The sequence below is a fragment of the Dipodomys ordii genome, unplaced genomic scaffold (assembly GCF_000151885.1).
Source record: "Dipodomys ordii isolate 6190 unplaced genomic scaffold, Dord_2.0 Scaffold7, whole genome shotgun sequence".
In the NCBI taxonomy this organism is placed as follows: domain Eukaryota; kingdom Metazoa; phylum Chordata; class Mammalia; order Rodentia; family Heteromyidae; genus Dipodomys; species Dipodomys ordii.
The window spans coordinates 21,613,751-21,636,590 of NW_012267223.1; the positions used below are offsets into that span (position 1 = coordinate 21,613,751).

The 22,840-nt window shown below is 49.0% G+C and overlaps 1 protein-coding gene across 1 annotated transcript in view; it reads right to left on the reverse strand.

Annotated features, from left to right (window-relative positions):
- Tns4 (tensin 4) overlaps positions 1-8,173 on the reverse strand; it is a 22,491-nt gene extending 14,318 nt beyond the window's left edge. Inside the window, exon 1 of the mRNA XM_013037823.1 lies at positions 7,747-8,173. Within this exon, the coding sequence (XP_012893277.1) occupies positions 7,747-8,173 (427 nt within the window). The remainder of the gene's footprint in view (positions 1-7,746) is intronic.
- Positions 8,174-22,840: the final 14,667 nt, after the last annotated feature.

Sequence of the window (22,840 nt, forward strand, 5' to 3'; positions counted from 1 at the left end):
TTCCTTCCTTCCTTCCTTTCTTTCTTTCTTTCTTTCTTTCTTTCTTTCTTTCTTTCTTTCTTTCTTTCTTTCTTTCTTTCTTTCTTTCTTTCTCCCCCCATTTCTTTTTTCTTTGTGCTGGTACTGGGGTTTCAACTCAAAGGCTGGGTGCTGTCCCTGAGCTTTATTTCACTCAAGGCCAGCTCTCTATTAAACCACAGATCCACTTCTGGCTTTCTGGTAGTTCACTGGAGATGGGAGTCTTATGAACTTTCCAGCCCGGGTTGGCTTTGAACAGTGATTCTCATATCGCAGCCTCTTGAGTAGCTAGGATTATCGGTGTGAGCCACTGGCACCCGGCTTGTTCCCCCGTTCCTAATATAGGTGACATGGAATCCCAGGGAGGAGAAGTTTGTTGGAATCAGGGTCAACCCCCAGCTCCAAGGTTCTGTTCTAAGGTCACCTTCATGGTGGCATTGTCCCAGGGCTGGGGAGAGGCAGTGGTTTTGGCTCTGGGGTTGAGAACTTGACTTTATCACTTGTTAGTTCCCAGTCCTCACCTATGGAAGTGCCATGACTGCCCCCAGACTCTGGGTGTCACAGGAAAGAGGAAATGAGATTGGTATAGGCAGCAGAGTACTGTGCCTGACACATAGTAGGTGATTAACTCCTGGGTGCACGTCCCAGTCCCCCACCACACCCATACCAGAATCACCGTCCACCGGCTTGCTCACTCATGGTGTGTGGTTGTGAAATTGCCTTAATGTCTATTCCCACTATGAAGGCTGGGTTTCTGAAGCAGGATCACACCCCGGAACCACAGCCCCAGAATGAGCTGGAGCTGTACCCCGTGCCTCCTGGAAGGGAATCTTGTGGTGGTGGAGGGGTGCCCAGGCTTGGCTTGGTTTTGTTTGTTATCTTGGTTTCCTGGGATTAAGCATAGCCAGGGTGACATGTGGCCTCATCCACCTCTTCACCTGGGGTCAGACAGGCACAAGTTCAGGCTCGGCCTATGGCATCAGGCATCAAGAAGGGCATCCTTGCCACACTCCTAGGGGATGTTTGAAACTCTACTGGGAGCCCCCCCCGCCACCTCCCAGGCAAGTCCTGCCTCTGCTGAACCTTGGGCCTCCTGGTGACCCGTACTCATGACAGAACTCAGGGAGTCATTTAGGGGACTGGTTATCTCGTGTGCTGTGGGTACCCTAGGACTTCAGGGTTTCCAAGCCCTTGTTCCTCCTGCAGAGGTCTTGCAGATTGGCTTATGGCTGCTTCTATTTCCCTCCCCCACCCCCAGAGGATGGATGCCCCTTCTTTTAACCTGGGGGTGAAGAGAATTGTCCTGGTGCTGTTTAAAGGTGACAGAGAGCAGGGGTGTAACCTCTCCCCCCCCACCTTCAAGGCTGCAAGTTCTGCCCCTGGCTCCCAAGGATAGAAGCAAAGCTGTAAGAACCCCTGCCCTGGGCTCCTGTCTCCAGACTCTCACCTGCCAGGGCCTGGCTTAGCCACCATCCCCCCCCACCTGAGCCTGCCCCAGCTTGCTCTGGGCAGGGCCTCCTGGCCTTGCTCTCAGGCTTCCTGCCTTGGTCTGGACCTGCAGGGCAGGGGGGGGGGAAGGGGGGAGGATGTGAGTGGAGACTGTCAGGCTGTCCTGAGCTTGCTGGTCTAGGGGATGGAGGCAGAGACCTTGCTTTGTAGTCACAAATCTGGGCTGGAGTCTGACACATATGGGTCACTTCCAGCCAGGAGGGATTTTCCAATCTCTCTCAGTTTCCTTATTTGCCAAGTAGAGATCTACACCTGACTTCTTGAGGTTGTGGTGAAGAACTAAGTGATGGACAGAGCTTGACCCCATGGAGGTCTCAAGGAGTTAGCCCTACTTTTGGAGGTCCTCCATCCCAATCCCCCTCTCTACTTCTCCCTCTTTTTCTCCCCCTCCCTCTCTCTTCCTATTTCCCTCTTTCCTTCCCTCCTTCTCTCTCTCTCTCTCTCTCCCTCTCCTCTCCCTCCTTCCTTCTCTCTCTCCCCCCAATGTCTCTCTCCCCCACCTCTGGCCAAGGTGGACATCTCTCTCTCTGCTTAGGAGGATGAAGACAAGAGGAGAATATTTGGAGTGGGTGGATTTGAGTGCAAGTATGCGAGGCAAGTCTATTTATTTAGGACTTTATAGTGTTTATACCCATAACTGCTTTTGAACTTGGGGGACAGCCGTTAGGCAGGAGCATTTTTTTTTAGTAGAGGAACAAACAGAGGCGGGGAGATAAATGGGAGTAGTAGAGCTCACATTTACTGCACAGCAGTTTTAAACCAAGACCAGAAGTCCAGGGCTCTATGTCCCAGTAGTGTGCCACATGTGTGTAATCTCATCCAACTCTCACAACGACTCAAAGAGATGAAGGTTCGGCCAGGTATGCCACACAGCCAGTGAGGAGCCAAGTTCTGCCCCTCAGCTCTGTTTAGGGGTCTCTTCCAGGAGAGGGAGGTAGCCCCTTGGGACTCTGTTCCAAGGTGAAGGGCTTGGCTGATTTGGGGGAGGACCTAGTGAAGCTTTTGACCCCCCTAATCCCTGGTCATCCAAACACTCAACAAAGACCTTGCCCCTGACTCTGCTCCCTTCCTCCTCCGGCAGGCCAAGCTAGGGGGGGGGGCCCTGGTGCTGTGAGTCACCCCCACTGTGGCCCTGGGGAGATTAAGGTGGGGTGGTAGAGGTCCCCCCCATCTCCATCACTGGGGTGCAGAGGCTGTTTACAGGCCTGAGGGGCAAGTCTGAGCAGTGCAGGGTGTTTGCAGGCGCCAGCGGCAGCAGGCAGGGCGGCGGGCGGAGGGAGGGCCCGTGGGTGGGGGGGTGGAGAGACACTTACTAAACACCCTTCCCTTGGGATTGGCACACAGCCTGGCCTGGCAGAAATGGCTGGAAAATGCAAAGTGGAGGCCCTGTCCAAAGACGGGGTGGGAGGTCACAGAAAGGATACAGAGGGGATTTGGCGTTTGCTTCCAGAAGCCACGAAGGGATCCCCGAGGAAGAGCGACTCTGTAGGTCAGGTCTAAAGGAAGGCTAGCCTGACACAGGGACAAGGGACCCAAACATGTCCCTGGGGTGTCTGAGGTTCGGGATGGGAGCTGGAAGGCTGCTTTCCAACACACCTATGTGTGATGCCCCGGTGGGCAGGAAGTTAGCACCAAGAAAGAGGGAGAAAATGGGAGTACAGAGTTAGGAGCCCAGATTCAGGGCTGATTGGGGTCTGACCTACCACTTGCTAATTGTGTGCCCACATACCATTACTTTCTTCCCGAAGCTTTAGTTTCCTCAGGTGTAAAGTAAGGCTGGGAATGTGGCTTAGTGGTAGATTGCTTGCCGAGCATGCATGAAGCCCTGGGTTCCATTCCTCAGTACCACATAAACAGAAAAAAGCTGGAGGTGGTACTGTGGCTCAAGTGGCAGAATGCTAGCCTTGAGCAAAAGAAGCTCAGGGACAGTGCCCAGGCCCTGAGTTCAAGCCCCAGGTCTGGCAAAAAAAAAAAAAGAAAGTAAGGTTGCCACTATGATTCTTATGATTCTTACTAGGCAGACACTGGGAACATGCATTAACAGGGACCAGTCCTTTAAAAAATCTATCTAGCATCGGGCAGCTGTAGCTCAGGCCTGTAATCCTAGCTACACAGGAGGCTGAAGGATCAATTTGAAGCCAGGCCAGGCAGAACAGTCTGAGAAGCATCTATCTCCCAAAACTACAACTAACAAGTAAAAAGGGAAAAAAGCTGGACTGGAGGCATGGCTCAAGTAGTAGAACACCAACCAAGTGAGCAAGCTTGAGCAATTTCAAGGCCCTGAGTTCCAACTTTAGTATCAGCAGAAAAAGAAAAGAAAAGAGAGGGGCTGGGAAGGTGGGTTCGATTCCGACCAAAAAAAAACAAAAACAAAAACAAAACAGCCTGTGTATTTGTATCTGGGGGAATGTGTCAAGAGAGGATTGTCAATGGTTAATTTTGTTTTTGTTTTTGTTTTTTAACTTTGCCAAGTTAGGGCAAAGAGGAATGTGGAACATCTGCTGTCTCTACCATGACAGGTTCATCCCTCATCGGCACCCCCAAAGGAGGAAAGGTGAGATTGCAAAGTGAGCCATGTGTGTCCACCCTTCTGACTGGCTTCGTAGACAACCTCCTAAAGGAGATCTGACTGGGCTGAGTTCTCTTAAAACAAAGCTCCAGGCTGCTTTTTTGTTTTTTGTTTTTTCCTCTGCTAGCTCAGAGCTGGACAGTTTTGTCAGGATCCTCTGGTCACTGCTAGCCTCTCTCTCTCTTTTTCTTTTCTCTTGCTGTTATTCTGTTTAGTGGAGCCAGGCTCACAATAGCAGGCTGTGCCCAGGGTATAAGAGGATGCATTACTGTGCCCATCCACCCCTTCCAGAGAGGGAAGAGGGGGTTGTCTTCACCTCATTGCATGCATGTGGACACCACTCTGCAAAGCCATGGTCTTGCCCCAACTGGCCTTAGATGGGTGGAACCCTTGCCTTGGGGGCATGAACGCTGAAACCCTGGGCTTGCTCCTGCCAACTGTAATTAGGTCCAAGACATGACGTGCCCATGACTGGCCCGAAGCAATGGAAAGGCCCTTGAAGAAGGAGGTGCTGCCTTTCACAGGCCTGGGAGACTGTGTGTGGTGATGGAGGGGAGCAGGCTGGAGACCAGGAGCCTGGGGTGGGTGCCAGAGGGCTGGGGCAATGGGCTGGCCTCCGCTGGAGTCCAAACCTACCCTGGGGCAGTCCCTACATGCAATCTCTTATGTTTCACAAAATAGCCACCATTTCGAATGGCTCACAGTGCTGCCAGAGCTTTGGTTAAACAGCCAACAAATGTTAGTTGTTGAGGAAAGGTTTTTTTTTTTTGGTCAGTTGTGGAGCTTGAACTCAGAGCCTGGGCACTGTCCCTAAAATTCTTTTGCTCAAGGCTAGCACTCTACCACTTGAGCCACAGCACCAATTCTGGCCTTTTCTGTTTATGTGGTACTGAGGACTCAAAACCAGGGCTTCATGTATGCTAGGCAAGCACTCTACCACTAAGCCATCTTCCCAGCCGAGGAAAGGATTCTTATCTCCATTTTATAGATAACAGATACTCTAAGACTCAAAGAAGTGAAGAGCATGGCTTGTCTAAGATCTGCCCGGCTCTAGGGATGGGGTAGGGGCTGGGGTAGATTGGCTTCTCTCATTAGCTTCAGACTTCCATTTGTAAAACGAGGCAAAAAATGCCCTCCTTAGTACTGGGTGAAGATTCTATAGGAAGTACTCAGCACAGCACCTGGCATCTATTAAGTACTCAATAAATGGAGTTAACAGCGAGTCTATCGGTAATCCTCAATCTGGTTGACTGTTTAAACATCTTCTTTAAACATCATCTTCTTCTTCTTCCTACTCCCCCCTTCTTCTTCTCTTGCCTCCTCTGTCTAGTGGGGGTTCAGCTCCTTGACCTCAAATCCTTGAAACTCCTTTCACATGTGGAAAGCTAACTCCAGAGGCAGTGTTTTCCAGATTCCTTGGACTCAGTGACGTGCTGGTGTTGGCTTGTGTCAGCTTGTTATACTTTTAAGAGCTTGTCCAGCTGGTTGCTAAACTCTGCCATTATTTTAAAAATTAAATTATATAAACACAATGAAATAATTTACGGTTTAAACAAAAGGCAGAGTGGATATGGTCGTACATGCCTATAACCCCAGCACTCCAGTGGGATTGTGAGTCTGAGAATAATCTGAGCTCCAGAGTGAAATCCTATCTCAAATAATACAAAAACAGAACAACCAGAGAAACCCCAAAACTAAAACAAAACACACAAAATGAAACAAAACAACAGAAACAACAACAAGCTGGGTACCTGTAGCTCACACCTGTAATCCTAGCTTCTCAGAAGGCTGGGATCTGAGGATTGGGGTTCAAAGCCAGCTCAGGCAGGAAAGTCTGTGAGCCCCTTACCTCCAATTAATCATCAGAAAACTAGAAGTGGAGCTGTGACTCAAAGTTGTAGAGTGCTAGCCTTGAGCAAGAGAGCTCAGGGACAGCACCCTGACCCTGAGTTTAAGGCCCACAACAGACAGACAAAACAAAACAAATATATAATCAAAACAAATATATAAAACAAGTATATAATCAGGAACAGTGCCTAGGCCCTGAGTTTAAAGCCTACAACAGACAAACAAAACAAAACAAATATATAATCAAAACAAATATATAATCAGGGACAGTGCCTAGGCCCCAAGTTCAAGCCCCACAATTGACAAAAGAAAAAAAAAATCTACCCAAACCAAACCAAAACACTCCCAATAACAAAAAGGCAATAAGTACTAAAATATATCACAACCTAATTATTTTCTACATTATTGTTAGCTATGCTCTTGAGATATTTCTTTTTCTTTTTAATATCTATTTGATTGATATGATGGGGTTTATTTTTTGAATCCAGGGCCTTGTACATGTTCCCTAGTCCCCTCCCCACACTTTTTTTTTGTTTCTGAATTAGTTAATTATGAATTAATTTTGAGATGGGGGAGGTCTTACTATTTAGCCCAGGCTGGCCATAAACTATCATCCTGCCTCCGCCCCCTGGGTAGCTAGGATTACAGGTGTATGCTTCTGCACCTGGCTGACACAGTGGTATTGCTGTGGAACAGCAAGGATTACCCTTGTTTTCCTAGCTGCACATTCAGTGCCTGTCATCTTGGTAGCTTCAAACTGGCCCCAGTGGGAGAATTTACACCATTGGACATAGGCAGATACTTACTTCACATCTGGGCACTCTGTCCCTCCCCTCCCTCCCCAGCCAGAGGAGCCAGTTGCTAAAACATTTACCATTATCCACAGCTTGAACCCAACAGGGTTCCTGCTGTTAATGGACTGAATTCAGTGTGTCTCAAACTCCAATGGGTTTAGCTTGAGCATCTCCTAACTAGGATGAGGGGCCCAGACAATAACACCACAGACATTTCAGGGAGCCTAACTTAATCTCTAAAGATTAACACCACACAACAGTAGGTCTCAGGAACACAGCATTTCTGAAGCTCAAGAAAATCCTCATCTCTATATCTATCTATCTAAACTATCTATCTAAACTATCTATCTATCTATCTATCTATCTATCTATCTATCTATCTATCTGTCTATCTAAACTATCTATCTAAACTATCTATCTATCTAAACTATCTATCTAAACTATCTATCTATCCATCTATCTAAATCTATCTAATCTATCTATCTATCCATCTATCTATCTATCTTAGCTGATCTAAGTTCTCGTGAAACCCACATAAAATAGGTGTCAGTTGGGTGCCAGCAGCTCACGTCTGTAATCATAGCTACTCAGGAGGTTGAGATCTGAGCATCTCAGTTTGAAGCCAGCCCAGGCAGGAATATCCAGGAGTCTCTTAATCTCCAATTAAACACCAAAAAGCTGGAAGTGGAGCTGTGGGTCAAGTGGTAGAACAACAATTTTGAGCAATAAAGATAAGGGACAGTGACCAGGCCCTGAACTCAAACCCCAGTACTGGTGCGTACACACACACACACACACACACACACACACACACACACAGAATGTCCATCAAATCCCAAATTCATGAACCAAATAGAACCGGATAGTGAAGGAAACTTGTATTTATCCCTTCTGTACAGCAGAGCAAGGAGTTTGTCTAACCAGTATCTCTGGCTGTTGTGATTCTCCTTCTTCCTCAGAAGGCCTGGTCTCCACCCCTTCCCTGGGCCCTAGACCCCAGGTCCTTACCTAAGGCTTCTTGTTCCTCCTTTTTGTTCTTGGAGATGGTGGTGTGCTCAGGTTCAGCCAGGGGGCTGCCAGCCCCCAAGGGAAGTAGCTGGAAGGTGGGGTCCAGTTCCAGGATCATCTGGTTGAGGCTTTCCAGCGAGAAGTCAATGTAGGAATCCAGGCCCTGTGGGGTCCCCGAGGCTGGCTCACAGGGACCTGGCAGGAGGCCGTGGGCCTTGACCTCAGCCTGGGGGGCCTGTGGAAGCCTGTTGGGGGGGCCCTTGCAAGGTGTAGGAGCCATCAGGGCCTGGGCTCCCCAGCCTTCAGTGGTGTAGTAAGGACACGGCGGTGGTAGGCTGGGGCCAGGGGCTGGGCGCAGAGCTGTCCTGGCTTCCTCACAGGTAGCCAAGCCTCCTGCTCGCAGGGTGCTGGACATCACTTGGGACATGGTGGCAGCAAGGACCCTGGAATGTTGTCACATCACCAACTGGGGCTCCGAGAATCTGAAAGAGGTGGCGGGGGGGGGAGGTTGGAACTGAGTAAGTTCTGTAGTTGAAGCCCCTGCCTCGGTCCCCACTCCTTGCCACACCAAGGTGGCACAACTCTTTCACTTAATGTCATGGCTGCTAGGTCCAGACTTCCTGCTTTGCATCCTGGCTCCCCTCTACTCACTAGCTGTGCAAGTTTGGGCAAGTGAATCAGCCTCTCTGTGGGAGCCCCCTCCTCCCCTCCTACACCATTTCCTTACCTATAAAATGAGCTGGTATTTGCAAATATGCTCAGAATAGCCCCTGATACATGACAAGTATCATGTCAAGTGAGACATGACTTCAATTGGGACTTATTGAACAGTTACTATGTCCTAGGCATCTTATTTACATTTTTTAATTTAATAATTTATTGCTATTACTAAGGTGATGTACAAAGGGGTTACAGTTACATAAGTCAGGTAAGGTATGCTTTTTTTTTTTTTTTTTTTGGTCACAGGGCTTGATTTCTGGGCTCAGCTGCTGTTCCTGAGCTCTTCAGCTCAAGGCTAGTGCTCTACCATTTGAGCTACAACGCCACTTCTGGTTTTCTGATGATGGTTAATCAGAGGTAAGAGTCTCATGGACTTTCCTGCCTGAGCTGGCTTTGAACCTCAATCCTCAGATCTCAGCCTCCTGAGTAGCTAGGATTACAGGCATGAGCCACCAGTGCCCAGCAAGAGCACATTTCTTTTTGTCACCCTTCCCTCACTCTTTCTGTTTTTCCCTCCCCTCCTCACCCACAAGTTGTATAGTTCATTTTCCACAGTGTCCAGTGAACACCACTGCTGCATTTTTTTTTCCGATCATGGGCCTTGAACTCAGTGCCTGGGCACTGCCCTTGACCTCTTTTGCTCAAGGCTAGTGCTCTACCACTTTGAGCCACAGCACCACTCCACTGCTGCATTTGTTCACCCTTTGTCTCTCCATTTCTGTGCCCCAGCCTTACCCTCCCAAAGACAGATAAGTGAACAAACACGACAAAAAGAAAACAAATCATCAACAAAGAAAAATCTCTTTGTTTCCATTTCCTGGAGTTCATTTTGATAAACATTCTTTTGTACCATCCGATGCACTTAGGCATTGTGCCTTTGTGCTCCCTAGGCATATTATTAAGTACTAGCTAGAGTTTATGGAGTAATTACTACGCAATAGGCCCTGATATTTACCCTGACAGCCTTTTAAAGTCCTTGTGACAACCTCGTGAGGTAGCAACAGTTATAATCCCATTTTACAAGGAGAGAACTGAGACACAGAGAGTGAGTAATTTGCCCAAGGGTCATACATCCAGCAAATGTCAGAGCTGGACTGGATCTCTGGCAGTCTGTTGATTGGATCCCAGCAACTTAGGCCACTTGGAGAAAGTGGGGGGGGTTGGTAAAGAGGAGAGCAACTGCAGGATGCCAGTGGCTCACGCCTGTAATCCTAGCTACTCAGGAGGCTGAGATCTGAGGATTGGGGTTCAAAGCCAGCTGGGGCAGGAGAGTCCCTGTGAGACTCTTATCCCCAATTAACCACCAGAAAACCAGGATCGGCACTGCGGCACAAAGTGGTAGAGTGCTAGCCTTGAGCAAAAAGAGCACAGCAACAGTGTCCAGGCTCTGAGTTCAAGCCCCAGGATTGAACAATAAATGAATGAATGAATGAATAAATGAAATGAGAAAGAAAAAAGAAGGCAGCAACTGTAAAAAGTGTCACCAGGAGGAGAGGAAGCAGAGGGGACAGTGTGGCACCGGTAGGGAGGTTAGGAAGGACTTGCTGCAGATAGGAACATGCAAAGAAAAACCAGGAACTAGTGGGGCAGGGCAGGTGGAGAGAGGAGGCAGGCAGTGCTCAAAGCAGGGGGGACGTGTGTGCAAAGACCCAGCCGAGAGATAGGGGAAACCAAGCAGCGTTACTGAGCATCTAGGAAGCAGTGCATGAGGTGGAGAGAGCTAGAGATGGGGCAGAAGAGGCAGGCTAGCCAGATCCCGCCAAAAAAAAATTTTTTTTTTCACATTGACTCAGAACTTGCCTACTCAACCCTGAGGGCAATGGGCAGTCACCGAAGTGGTGAGCTAGAGAGCGACATGATCAGATGATATTCATTCCCTGGGGGTTCCTCAAAGGAAAGAGATGGTCAACTTCCTCATTTACTTTCCTATGGAAAGTCTTTTCTGTTGTCTAACCTTCATCCAATGCACTAGTTCCTCCGTGAGGATGGGAAGGAGGCATGGATGAGGAAACGCTAGGTGGTTGGCACACATGGACTGTGTTCCCACTACCTGCCTGAGCCCTAGTATTCCTCAATGCTCCCTTTTCCCAAGATGGCCTTCTCCATCCATTTTCTGCTCTAGAGTCAGCCGTAAGTGCAGGAAAAAAAAATACTTGAGACCAGTCAGCTGTGAGTGAATTGAAAAGGGATTATGAAGCAGGGGCGCTGGTGGCTCACATTTGCAATCCTAGCTACAAAGGAGACTGAGATCTGAGCATCGAGGTTCAAAGCCAGCCTGGGCAGGAAAGTCTGCGAGACTCTTATCCCCAATGAACCACCAGTGGCGCTGTGGCTCAGAGTGGTAGAGCGTCAGCCTTGAGCAAAAGATGCTCAGGGACAATGCATGCCTAGGCCCTGAGTTCAAGGCCCAGGACTGACAAAAAGAAGGAAGGAAGGAAGGAAGGAAGGAAGGAAGGAAGGAAGGAAGGAAGGAAGGAAGGAAGGAAGTAAGGAAGGAAGGAAGGAAGGAAGGAAGGAAGGAAGGAAGGGAGGGAGGGAGGAAGGGAGGGATGGAGGGAGGGAGGAAGGGAGGGAGGGAGGGAGGAAGGGAGGGAGGGAGGGAGGGAGGAAGGAAAGAAAGAAAAAAAAGAAAGAAAAGAAAATGGATTATGGTGATGGTGGCATGCTTACCTGTCAAGCACCCACTGGGTTTACAGAGGATTTGATTAAGTAACTCAAACCTTAGTGCACTGGGAAGTATTGCACCATCTCCCCCACTTTACTGACACTCAGAAAAGTTTCATAGGCTGCATATCCATCCCAAGTATTGGGCGGGGGTTGGGGGGAGAAGAGGAGGGAGGTGGAGTAGGATTCAGGATTCAAATCCAGACCTTGGAGGTGCGGAGTCTTAACTCCTCAAGTCCAGTGGAGTTCAAGTACAGTTCAAGTGAGATCTGGAAAGGGATCTGCCTAAGGTGACATAGTGAATGACAAACGCCAGGTCCCTCTTCTTTTCCTCCCACACAGCCTTCTAGATGCTTGCTGCCAATTTTTCTCCCTGGCTGGGAACCTGGAAGGGATGGTAAACCCCAGGCAGGGAAGTGTGGCTATAAATGGCAGTGGAAGGGAGCCGGCCTCGGAGCTCTTTCCCCAGGGGCAGCTGAGGACACGGGGCTGGAGACGTGGCTTCAAGTGTCCTGGGTTTGTTGGGACAGGATCTGGGCACTCCCTACTGGCTTCTCAGCCAGGCCCTGGGAGTGGGGGAGGGGGGCAGGCGAGGGGAGACCCTGACTTCACAGGGGGCCCTGCAAGCTGGGTCTGCCTATGGATTTGGACACTGTTTCTGTGCAAGTCAGGAGAAAGGTTCTTTCTGCTCTGAGAGGGTCTCGGCTGTCTCATCAGTGCTGTGAGCCTATGCTAATGACAGGCCCTACCGATCTCATTCTCCAATGGTCCTGTGGATTGCCCTGAGGGAGAGATGGAGGGATTCGTCCAAGCTCACCCAACCTCTAGGAGAGGAACCAGGGCTTGAACCCTGGGCATTGTTGGTTCTACCCTCCCACACAATTATGTGGCACAGGTCAGCTCACGTCTGCAATTCTAGCTATTCAGGAGGCTGAGATCTGAGGATCATGGTTCAAAGCCAGACTAGGCAGGAAAGTCCATGGGACTCTTATCTCTGATGAACCACCAAAAAAGCCAGAAGTGGAGCTGTGGATCAAATGGCAGCGTACCAGCCTTGAGCAAAATTGTTCAGGGATAGTGTCTCCCAGGTCCCCAGTTCAGGCCCTAGGTCCCAGGACATAGACACAGACACAAATACACACACACACACACACACACACACACACACACACACACACAATCCCCTTCAACTTCAGCTCCTCCTATGGTTCTGGAACATACTGGGACCCAGCAAAGGGCAGCCAGCCAACCTAGAGGCTCTTCTTCAAGCTCTTCTCACTTTTAACCCTTCTCGTACCAGTGGACTGCCAAGCCAGTGTTGTACCGTATTACTGTATTCCAGGACCTTGCTTGCCCACCTCTATTTTTACCAGAACAGTTGAGCTGATTCCTTCCCACTCTTAAGAGGCAGAGAATGTGTGTGTGTGTGTGTGTGTGTGTGTGTGTGTGTGTGTGTGTATGTGTGCGCACATGCGTGCACCTTCTACCTTCTGGTGCTCCAGCCTCTCTCTTTGTTTCTTAAGGACTCCAGTCAGGGTACTCCTGGGACCCTGGCAAGCCACCTTTTCTCCTGACTTCTTCTCTCCCTTCTAGAAGCCTCCATGAGTGAAGGCACCTGAGGGTGGAGTCTGCGTCCCCCACAAAGCACATACCCAGCTGGGTCATCCATTTCCCCCCGCGCCCAGGGGGTGCCAGCAACCAGTCCTACCTGCTTCAGAGGGCCACAATGTTCCCGCTGGGAGGCAGGAGACCCAGGTCTTTGTCCCATCCCTTCCCGAGTGCCCGTGAACCTCCCTGGACCTCCAGTTTCTCATCTGTGCAGCAGGAGTGCAGTACAGACTTAGTCCCTTTGTAAGCGCTACCCTCAGTTGTCTGATCCTGAATCTATCTCTGTCACCTACAGTCTCCTCCCCGATTTTGTCCATCTGCCCCAGAAGCGGCAAAAACCCTGAGAACAAAGGGTTAAATGAGTTGGGGGAGAGGGGTGAAAGGGCACTGAATTTTTCTTTAAGAACAAAGACACATACCTGGTGTCCCAGCAGGCAGCGGGAGCTAGCTGTGTGGCTGGCTGTGTGTAGTTCTGTGGTTGGGAGCCCAGTGAAGAGTAAGAGGGGGGGCGGGCTCACCTCCAGGCTCACCTGAAGAGCAGCCGGCCCTCTAGGCAGTCCTTCCCCCCTGCACGTGGCCTTGACAGCCGCAGGCCCCACCCCTGCGTGTCCCAACCAGCTCAGGTGGGGCAGGCGCGCGGGCTGGGGGAAGGGAAGCTTTGGAGGAGTGGCCTGGGCTGGCAGGTTGGGGTGTGTGTTTCTGTGTGTGTGTGAGTGCGGGTGTGCAAGTATGTGTGTTGGGGTTGGAGGACGGGTTGGCAGAGCTAGCAGAGAGGAAGTGTCTTGACTGACCTTGGGTCCTTGACCTTGGCAACGCAGGACACCAGTGGGCAGGAGCCCCTTCCCCAGCATCATTGGGTGCCATTGTGGTGGGCCCAGAGGGAGGGGCTTATGCCTGTGTCTTCTTCTCTGTGCCTTTTACTGCCTGGGAATGGGAATGGGGCGCAGAGCCACCGGGCTCAGCAGGGGCACCACGCTCTCTTGGAAGGGGCAATACACCATACCGCACATTGATTCGCCCTCCTGTGGTCTGGCCTGTGCCCCAGGGTGGGAGCTCCCTGGAAGTCCCTTCCTCCCTTTCCATGGCCCTAGTTCTCCCCTTGTCAGGGGATCATGGGGCATCTAGCACAGAGAGGAGGCAGAGCCCAGACTGGGCAGGTTGGAATAGTTAGAGAACTGAAATGCCAGCAGGCTAATCCCTGTTCTGCTTTGGGGACAAGTTCCTGGCCTTTTCTTCTTTTTTTGCAGGGGGGGTGGTCAGTCATAGGGCTTGAACTCAGGACCTGGGTGATGTCCCTGAGCATTTTTTTTTTTTTTTTTGCTCAAGTCTACCACATTAATGCACAGTGCCACTGGCAGTTTTCTGGTGGTTAGTTGGAGATAAGAGTCTCATGGACTTTCCTGCCTGGGCTGGCTTTAAACTACAATCCTCAGGGGCTGGGAAGGTGGCTCAGTGGTAGAGTGCTTGCCTTGCATGCCTGAGGCCATGGGTCCGATTCCCCAGCACCATATAAGCAAAAAGAAAAAAGTCGGAAGTGGCGCTGTGGCTCAAGTGGTAGAGCGCTAGCCTTGAGCTGAAGAGCTGAGGGACAGCGCCCAGAGCCAGAGTTCAGGCCCCACGACCGGATCCCCCTCCCTCCCCCCCTCCCCCAAACTACAATCCTCAGATCTCAGGCTCCTGAGTAGCTAGGATTATAAGCCACCAGTTCCTGGCCTGACCTGGGTTTTTATCAGCTGCCTTTGAGCATCCCGCATCCTCTTCTGTGAGCATGGAGAAGCTGTGTCTGAAACGGCTTCCTGATCAGTTCTGGAAGTCAAGAAAGTCTTGTGTCAGAGCTGCTGGTTCCCATGTAGCAGCTTTAGGGGGTGGGGGGAGGGGGACAGTTGCCTCCTCTCACCCTCCTGATTTTTTTTGTTTTTTTTTTAGGTACTGGGGTTTACACTCAGGGCCTCACACTTGCATGGTTGGCACTCTACCACTTGAGCCATGCTTCCAAGCCTGCTTTTTGATAATTATTTTGTAAAGACTTTTCTGTTTTCCAGTTGTGATCCTCCAGATCTCAGCTTCCCAAATAGCTAGGGTGATAGGTGTGAGCCACTTGGTGCCCAGCTCCTGTTGTTTATTATAAGCCCAGAAAAATTGCCAGGAGATGCTCTTTGTTTAAATCATCTAATGTAAGGCCAGGGGTGTGGCTCAAGTAGTAGAGAGCTTGCCTGGTATGCTAGAGGCGCTGGGTTCAATCTTTAGTCCTATCTTTTGTGGCTTCTATGACATGGTGCATTGGGGTGGGGACAGAGGCTTAAAGGTTATACATGTTACTCTCAGCAGCCTGGATTGTATGTCATGGGCAGTGGAGATGCAGAGCATACCTTTAGGCAGGAAAAAGACAGGGAGGAAAGGCCATGAGTCCATTCCTGCTTAGGAAGTGTTTTTGCTTCAGGGAGGGCTGTGGCCCCCACCCCCCAAGGGGTAGCGGAGGTATAGGCCCTACTGTTCTCTGGAATTCTTCCTTCTTTGGAATGAAGACAGGCACACAAGATCAGGCACAATATCCTTGCTACTGAACAGTTTAGGATTTATTTTCAGCATGCAAATCTGAAATTAATAGCAGGAAGAACTTCCCCACAGAGACAAAGTGAGCATTTTAGTAGCAGAAAAAAGAAAAGAAACCAAAGCCAGGTGCTGGGGGCTTGTGCCTGTAATCCTATCTATTCAAGAGGCTGAGATCTGGGGATTGTGGTTCAAAGCCAGCCCAGAGAAGAAAGTTCGTAAGATTCTCACCTCCATTTAAGCACCAAAAAAGCTCAAAGTGGAGCTGTGGTTCAAGTGGCACAACGCTACCCTTGAGCTAAAAGGCTCAGAGACAGCACCTAGGTTCTGAGTTTAAGTTCTAGGAATGGTGCGTGCATGTGTGCATACATGTCCCCCACGCTCCCCCAAACAGCCGAGTGCTGGTGGCTCACGCCTGTAATCCAAGCTACTCAGGAGGCTGAGATCTGAGGATCATGGCTTGAAAACATCCTAGGCAGGAAAGTCTGTGAGACTCTTTTTTTTTTTTTTTCAGGTAAGGGGTTGGTTTATTCAGTAGACCTGCTGGGGCCAGGCAAGGTTGGCACTCCACGTGGCTGGGAAAGGCCTGGGAAAGAGCAAGAGCTGGGAAAGAGAGGAAAGAGCGAGAAAAGAGCTAGAAAAGGACAGAGAGAGAGAGCAGAGAGAGAGAGGAGAGAGCAGAAGCAGAGAGAGCTAGAAAAGAGCAGAGAGAGAGAGAGAGCAGAGAGAGCAGAGAGAGAGCTGAGAGCAGAGAGAGCAGAGAGAGCAAGAAAAGAACAGAGAGGGATCTGGGCCTGGGCTAGGCCTTATACTCCACATGGCTGGGAAAGGCCTGGGAAAGAGCAAGAGCTGGGAAAGAGAGGAAAGAGCGAGAAAAGAGCTAGAAAAGGACAGAAAGAGCAGAGAGAGAGGAGAGAGCAGGGAGCAGAGAGAGAGAGAGAGCTAGAAAAGAGCAGAGAGAGAGAGCAGAGAGAGAGAAGAGAGAGAGAAGAGAGAGCAAGCAGAGAGAGAGCAGAGAGAGCTAGAAAAGAACAGAGAGCTCTGTGAGACTCTTATGTCCAATTCAGCACCAGAAAACTAGAAGTGGCACTGTGGCTCAAAGTGGTAGAGCACTCACCTTGAGAAGAAGAACTCAGGGAGAGTGTCCAGGCCCTGAGTTCAAGCCCACATCTGACAAAACAACAACAACAAAAACAACATACCCAAACAAACCTCTCCCAAACCCAAAAATCAAAACCCCAAAAATTCAGGTTCTACATTAAGTTCTAGAGAGAACAGAGTAGGTAAAAGCTCAGACCTGGGGTCCCGGATATCTGAATCAACAATCTGTATGAATCAAGAAAGATAATTGCCTTTCAGGGTCTCAGGAGACACCCTTTAGAGCAGAAGGAAAGCCATTTTTCCCTCTTCTTAGGTGGGATGGGTGAGGAGGAGGTGGCAGAGATCCTTCATGTTCTAGGGGAAGAGGTCAGCGTCTTTATAGAGAGGCTGCTATTGGCTCTCAGTTCTCATTCTTTAGGACCTGTGCCTCCTTACCTATAAAACACACGTGCCTGAGACTCTAATTGACCCTTCACCAGCATGGAGCAGGTGGGGCCTGGTCCTGAGACATCTTTATTATGAATATCCACACCCAGCAAGTCTCCAGTGCCCAGACTGGAGGGGCCCTTAGGCACTGCCAACACCCTCCCACTCAAACTTTATTGTTCTTATGTCAATAAAAAAAGTGTTGAGCTGGGTGTGGTGATGCGTGCCTGGAATTTCAGCTTTCTGGGGGCTGAGGGAGGAAGGTTGGGAGTTCAAGGATAGTTTGGTCAACTAGTAAGAGCCTGTCTTGAAAACAAATGTTGGACAGCTTCCCCCCCCTCCCCGAGTCTATTTGTTTATAAATTATAGGCACACCTGGATGCTCACACTGTCAACGTGGCTACTCAGGAGGCTGAGATCCGAGGATCTGGTTTGAAGGCTGCATGGGCAGAAAAGTCTGTGAGAGGGGCTGGGAAGGTGGCTCAGTGGTAGAGTACTCGCCTTGCATGCTTGAGGCCCTGGGTTCAATTCCTCAGCACCACATAAGCAAAAAGAAAAAAGCCGGAAGTGGCACTGTGGCTCAAGTGGTAGAGTGCTAGCCTTGAGCTTGAGGCCCTGGGTTCAATTCCTCAGCACCACATAAGCAAAAAGAAAAAACGGAAGTGGCACTGTGGCTCAAGTGGTAGAGTGCTAGCCTTGAGCTGAAGAGCTGAGGGACAGCGCCCAGGCCCAGAGTTCAGGCTCCACAATCGGACCCAAAACAAAAACAAAACAAAACAAAAAAAAGAAAAGTCTTGGAGACTCTTATCTCCAATTAACCAGCAAAAAGCTGGAAGTGGAGCTGTGGCTCAAAGTAGTAGAGCACCAGCCTTGAGCAAAAAACCCTGAGAACTCAGGGTATCTGGCCTCCAAGCCGGAAAAAGAAATTATAGACACTGAACTTTAGAAGTTACACACATGAGCTACAAACATGAGTAAATATGAGTATATATTTATGAGTAATATATATAAGTATATATTTATAAAAATACATGTTCAACTGGGCGCTGTTGGCTCACACCTGTAATACTAGCTACTTAGGAGGCTGAGATCTGAGGATCGCAGTTCAAAGCCAGCCTGGGCAGTAAAAGTCCATTCAACTCTTATTTCCAATAAACCACTCAAAAAAAGGAAGTGGTACTGTGGCTCAAGTGATAGAGCACTAGCCTTGAGCTGAAGAGCTGAGGGACAGTGCCTAGGCCCAGAGTTCAAGCCCTATGACTGACAAAAGAAAAAAACAACCAAAAAACATGTTCATTATAGAATATATTTTGCATGTTATGCCCATATTCACAATTACTCCGATTAATACACTGTAAAATGATAGATAATAATAAATATAAAATGAACAATATTGAAAGTGATTTTTAAAAATGATATTACATTTAATAAAAAAAAAAACCAAACACAACCTTTTGCTCCCACAGGGAGAGCAACACGGTTGAATAAACTTGCTTATTTGAAGATCCTGGTTTTATAGGACAGTGATTTGAATATCTCATTTTAAATCTAGCTTTTTTTTCGGTAATCAGATTTAATGGCTGTCATGGCTGAAAGGGAAGGCTTCACAAAGATACCTAAATCCAGACAGGCAAGGTGCATTGTGGGCTCAGCTCATTAAATCATGACATTAATTTTCAGTCCCATCCACCAATTATGCAAAAGATTTTGTTCAAAACTTGGCTTGCAAATTTCCATCTCCTCTCATGTCAGTCAGTTCTTGTGAAGAAATAGGAATATGTTGCATTTTAATACTTTCAGCAAATGGATTTTTAAACCCACTCAGACTCTTCATTTAGAAGATCTTTAAGCAAATTGAAATTTTTCTTTTTTTGGTTCATGGTTTGAAGGACAGATAAAAAAGATCTTGGGAATACACCAGGTTTTCAGCACCAAAATCAGTTAACAATGTGAACGCTTTCAAACTTTCTCTCCAAATGTTCTATCTTATCCTTTTCATTCCCTTAAAATTGCTTGCTTGATGAGTTGTTCAAACTTCTTTCTCCTAATGAAAAGACATTTTAGTTTTGGAAATTTGTACTTGATGGACAGAACCTGTTTTACAGTTTCTACATGTCTTCAGATTGGGAAAAACTTATCGGTCTTCTTGCTGTTTGTAGAAACCTTTGAACACGTGTTCCACTGTACTTCTCCCTCTGTATTTATTTTGTTTCCATCAGATACTATAAATGATAATGTCACTAGCTTGAGCATCTGAGGTGTGAAGATGCTGCAGTATGTCTAAACGCAAGCAGCAGTGTGTTTGCTGACTGCTGGCCTGTCCTCTTAGCTCTTCTAGAGGCTGAACACTGCACACAATGCCACTGGCCAGCACTCCGATGGGGCATAAACTCAGGGCCTGAGTGCTGTCCCTGAGCTTTTTCACTCAAGGTGAAGTAAGGAGGTCAGGTCTGGCTGGTGCCATATTGGCCACATGTTAGATGGTAGGGTCTGGCATCTTGTCTTCATGCTGGGGGAAGAACTCCCCTCCCCCATCACCTGCCTCCCAGGTGATGGGTGTGCCTGGATCCCTGGAGACAGGGGTGCGCACTTGGCTGATAGGTTACTGAATCTGTTAGTCCAGTGCCTGGGACTGGGAATTTCCTGAGGATTTGCCTTCTGTACCAACCTACTTAGGCCTGGACCAGCCTAGCTGCCAGGACTCCATGCCATGTGTCTCTGTGATCATGTCCTGTGTCCTGTCTCCTGGCTCGTCTCCAGTCATCATGGAGCTCAATTCACCTCTCCATTGGAGCTTCATTGGCTTGTTGGTATTGTTTTTGTTATTTTTTCCTCTTTAGCATGTTTCCTAGCTGTGTTATGTGTATTTGCGTGCTGCAGGCCTTTGTAACAACTGGCAGCCTGCACTGTATAATGAAGACTCCAATATTCTATATTTTAAAATGTGGCTTCTGGGATGATTTACCTTACAACAAAGGGAAGGCTGATGCTCTACTACCTGAGCCCTACTCCCAATTTCTGCTTTTTGGTGGCTAATTGGAAATAAGAGTCTCATGGACTTTTCTGCCTTTGCCAGCTTTGAATCAGGATCCTCAGATCTCAGCCTCCTGAGTAGCTAGGATTAAAGGCATGAGCACCTTGCAGTCTAAATGATAAATATTAGAAGGCCCTGAATTTCTTTCTTGCTTTTAGATGGAAAGGTGTGCGTGTGCGTGCGTGTGTGTGTGTGTGTGTGTGTGTGTGTGTGTGTGCATGTGTGTATAGGATGTGACGGTTGAGGGGCAAGGCAGTCAGTGTGGCCTTCCCCCACCCTGAAGTCTCCCTCCCCCTAGCACATCTACTCTGCACAGAGTCTTGTGGCTCCAGGAACACCTGCCCCCTGGAGCCCATTTTCTGTCATCTCCAGGGGTTAGCCCTGGGTGGGGCCCCCGGGAGCAGATGCAGACACTCTTCTGATGAAAACACTCTTGTCTTTGCCACGCCTTCTTCCCTGGAAGGCAGGTGTCTCAGACACAAGCAGCGCCATGACCTCTCTGGACTGAAGACTTTGTACTTGGCTTTGGAACCGCCTTTGCTGATTCTTCCCAGCGTTAGCTCTGAAAAGAAAATCAGCTGCCTGTATCCACAAGTAGGCTGGGGTTGGGACACTGTGTGTGTGTGGGGGGGGGGGTGGACAGGAGAAGGGTCCGCCCTGCTTGGGCCCTCTCCCTGCTTCTGGGGGAAAAACAGGTGTAGAGACACTCTCGGGGCCACCAGTGCCCAAGTCCTACCCCTGACTAGAAGCCACTAGATGATCTGCTCAAGGGATGACCAGGAGCAGGGAGTCCTTTTGTGCCCTGAAAGGCCTAATTAGCTTCCTGCCAATCTGCTACTGAGTAAGAGAACAATGTCCTAGAGCCCCTCCCTGGTTGCCATTCTCCCCCCTCGTCTCCCCCCCCCAGCACAATCCTTTTTTTTCCTTTTCTTTTTCCTCCTCAGAGCCACAGGTAGCCAAAGAGTGAGGTACCCAGGACAGCTACCATGCTGTGTGTCCTCCAAATTCCCTTTTCTCCTGGGTACCTTGTGAGTGTAAGGTTTCAGGAAGGTGCTTCCCAGCCCCTCCTACAGCTAGATGGGATCGTGGGCTGAGCTCTGGCCAGTGGAATGGGGCTCAACGGTGCCATACCATGCTACCCCCTGGCCTGGCTCTAAGAACGCTTGCTTTGGCCGGCTCTCTTCTCTGTGCAGATGTAGAAAACCAGGAAAGGTAGTCAGGGCCCTTACTACAGGAGGGAGCCGAAACCCTTACAGGACTCTGAGGAGCAGAGCTCCTGACTACTGTGCCTACAGGAGACAGAAGTCTTCTTCTTCTTTTTCTTCTTTGTGCTGGTCCTGGGCCTTTAACTCAGGGGTATGGGTACTATCCCTTAGCTTTTTCACTTAAGGCTGGTGCTCTACCACTTGAGAGCTGTTCCTCCAATTCCTGTGTTTTTGGTTTGTGAATTAGAGATAAGAGTAAGCCACTAAGCTGGGTGCCCGGTGGCTCACACCTGTAATCCTAGCTACTTAGGAAGCTGAGATCTGAGGATTGTGGTTTGAAGCCAGCCTGGAGACACTTTATCTCCAATGAACCAGCGGAAAACCAAGGTGGAACTATGGCTCAAAGTGGTAGACTGCTAACTTTGAATGAAAAATTTAGGGACAGTGACCTATGACTGACCCCCCCCCCAAAAAAAAGAGAGAGAGTCACTGGTGATTGGCTAATATCCTTCTGTCTTGACATCTATCTTCCCAGTAACTGTGTAGGCCAGGGTAGGATTTGCAGTTGTCTGATGACTTGGCTGGCTGGCAGCTGTCTGAGGAGAGTTAGCTATTGGATCCCAGGCGCTAGCCTGTGGCTGGGCCTTTCTTGTCTTGCTCCTGACTCTGTCCTGCACTGGAAGGAGTGGCCGGCCAGCCCTGAGGAGGCAGATTCCATTCACACCCCCACAAACAGCTGTCCTTCGGGCCCAAGGTAAGGACTGGAGAAGTCTCCAGCTTGCTTGGGGAGGAATACTACAGTCTTCTTTGTTTAAGGAAAGATCTAGAGCTAGACCACAGATCATAGCTCTGGTGTGTACATTCAGACCCACCAAGCTCCAGGGTAGGGATCTTTTGCTTTTCCTATTTATACCATAAGCTTACCATTAGTGATAGTTAGTACACTCACAATATTGTGCAACTACCACCTGAGTTTTTTCACTTTTTTTTTGGCCCAAGACTGGAACTTGAACTTAGTACCTAACACTTTTGCTTATTGGCTAGCACTCTACCAAATGAGCACCTTAACAACCCCTCCAAAGTTTTTTTTGTTTGTTTGTTTTTTGGTCAGTTATGAGCTTGAGTTCAAGGCCTTGGTGCTGTCCCTAAGTTTTTATGCTCAAGGTTAATGCGTTATCAGTTTGACCGCAGATACAATTCCAGTTTTCTGGTGGTTATTTGGAGATAAGAGCCTCATGGGGATTTTTCTGCCTGGACTGGTTGAACCATGATCCTCAGATCTCAGCTTCCTGAGTAGCTAGGACTACAGGCATGAGCCATTGGTACCTGGATATTTTTTTTATCACCCCCAAAGGAAAATTAAGTCATTACCCAAGGCCCTGGTTGTAAGCATTATGCCTACCTTTGGTCCTCAGCTCCACCCAAACCTGAGCTTCTCCTACCCTGGAGTTCCCGCCAGACTGCTGTCCCCTCCCTCTCTCTGCCCAGAACCACCTGAACTTCCATCTACCTCACTTCCTACCCCCAGACCCCGCAGCTACCTAGATAGTGGAGGCTGCTATGTGCTGTCTCTCCAGGGCAAATATGGCTCCTCTAATAATAATCTTTCTCCTGTGCCTGCCTGCCTCTGCGTGGTCCCCTGGGATGGATACGACGGATCCTTTCACTGGTGATCACTAATCGGTGTTCATCTTTATGGCCTTACCTGGTGTGGATATTTCACACAAATGGAATCATGCGATCGGTGGTCTTTTGGATCTGGCTCTTTTTACTTAGCATATTCATT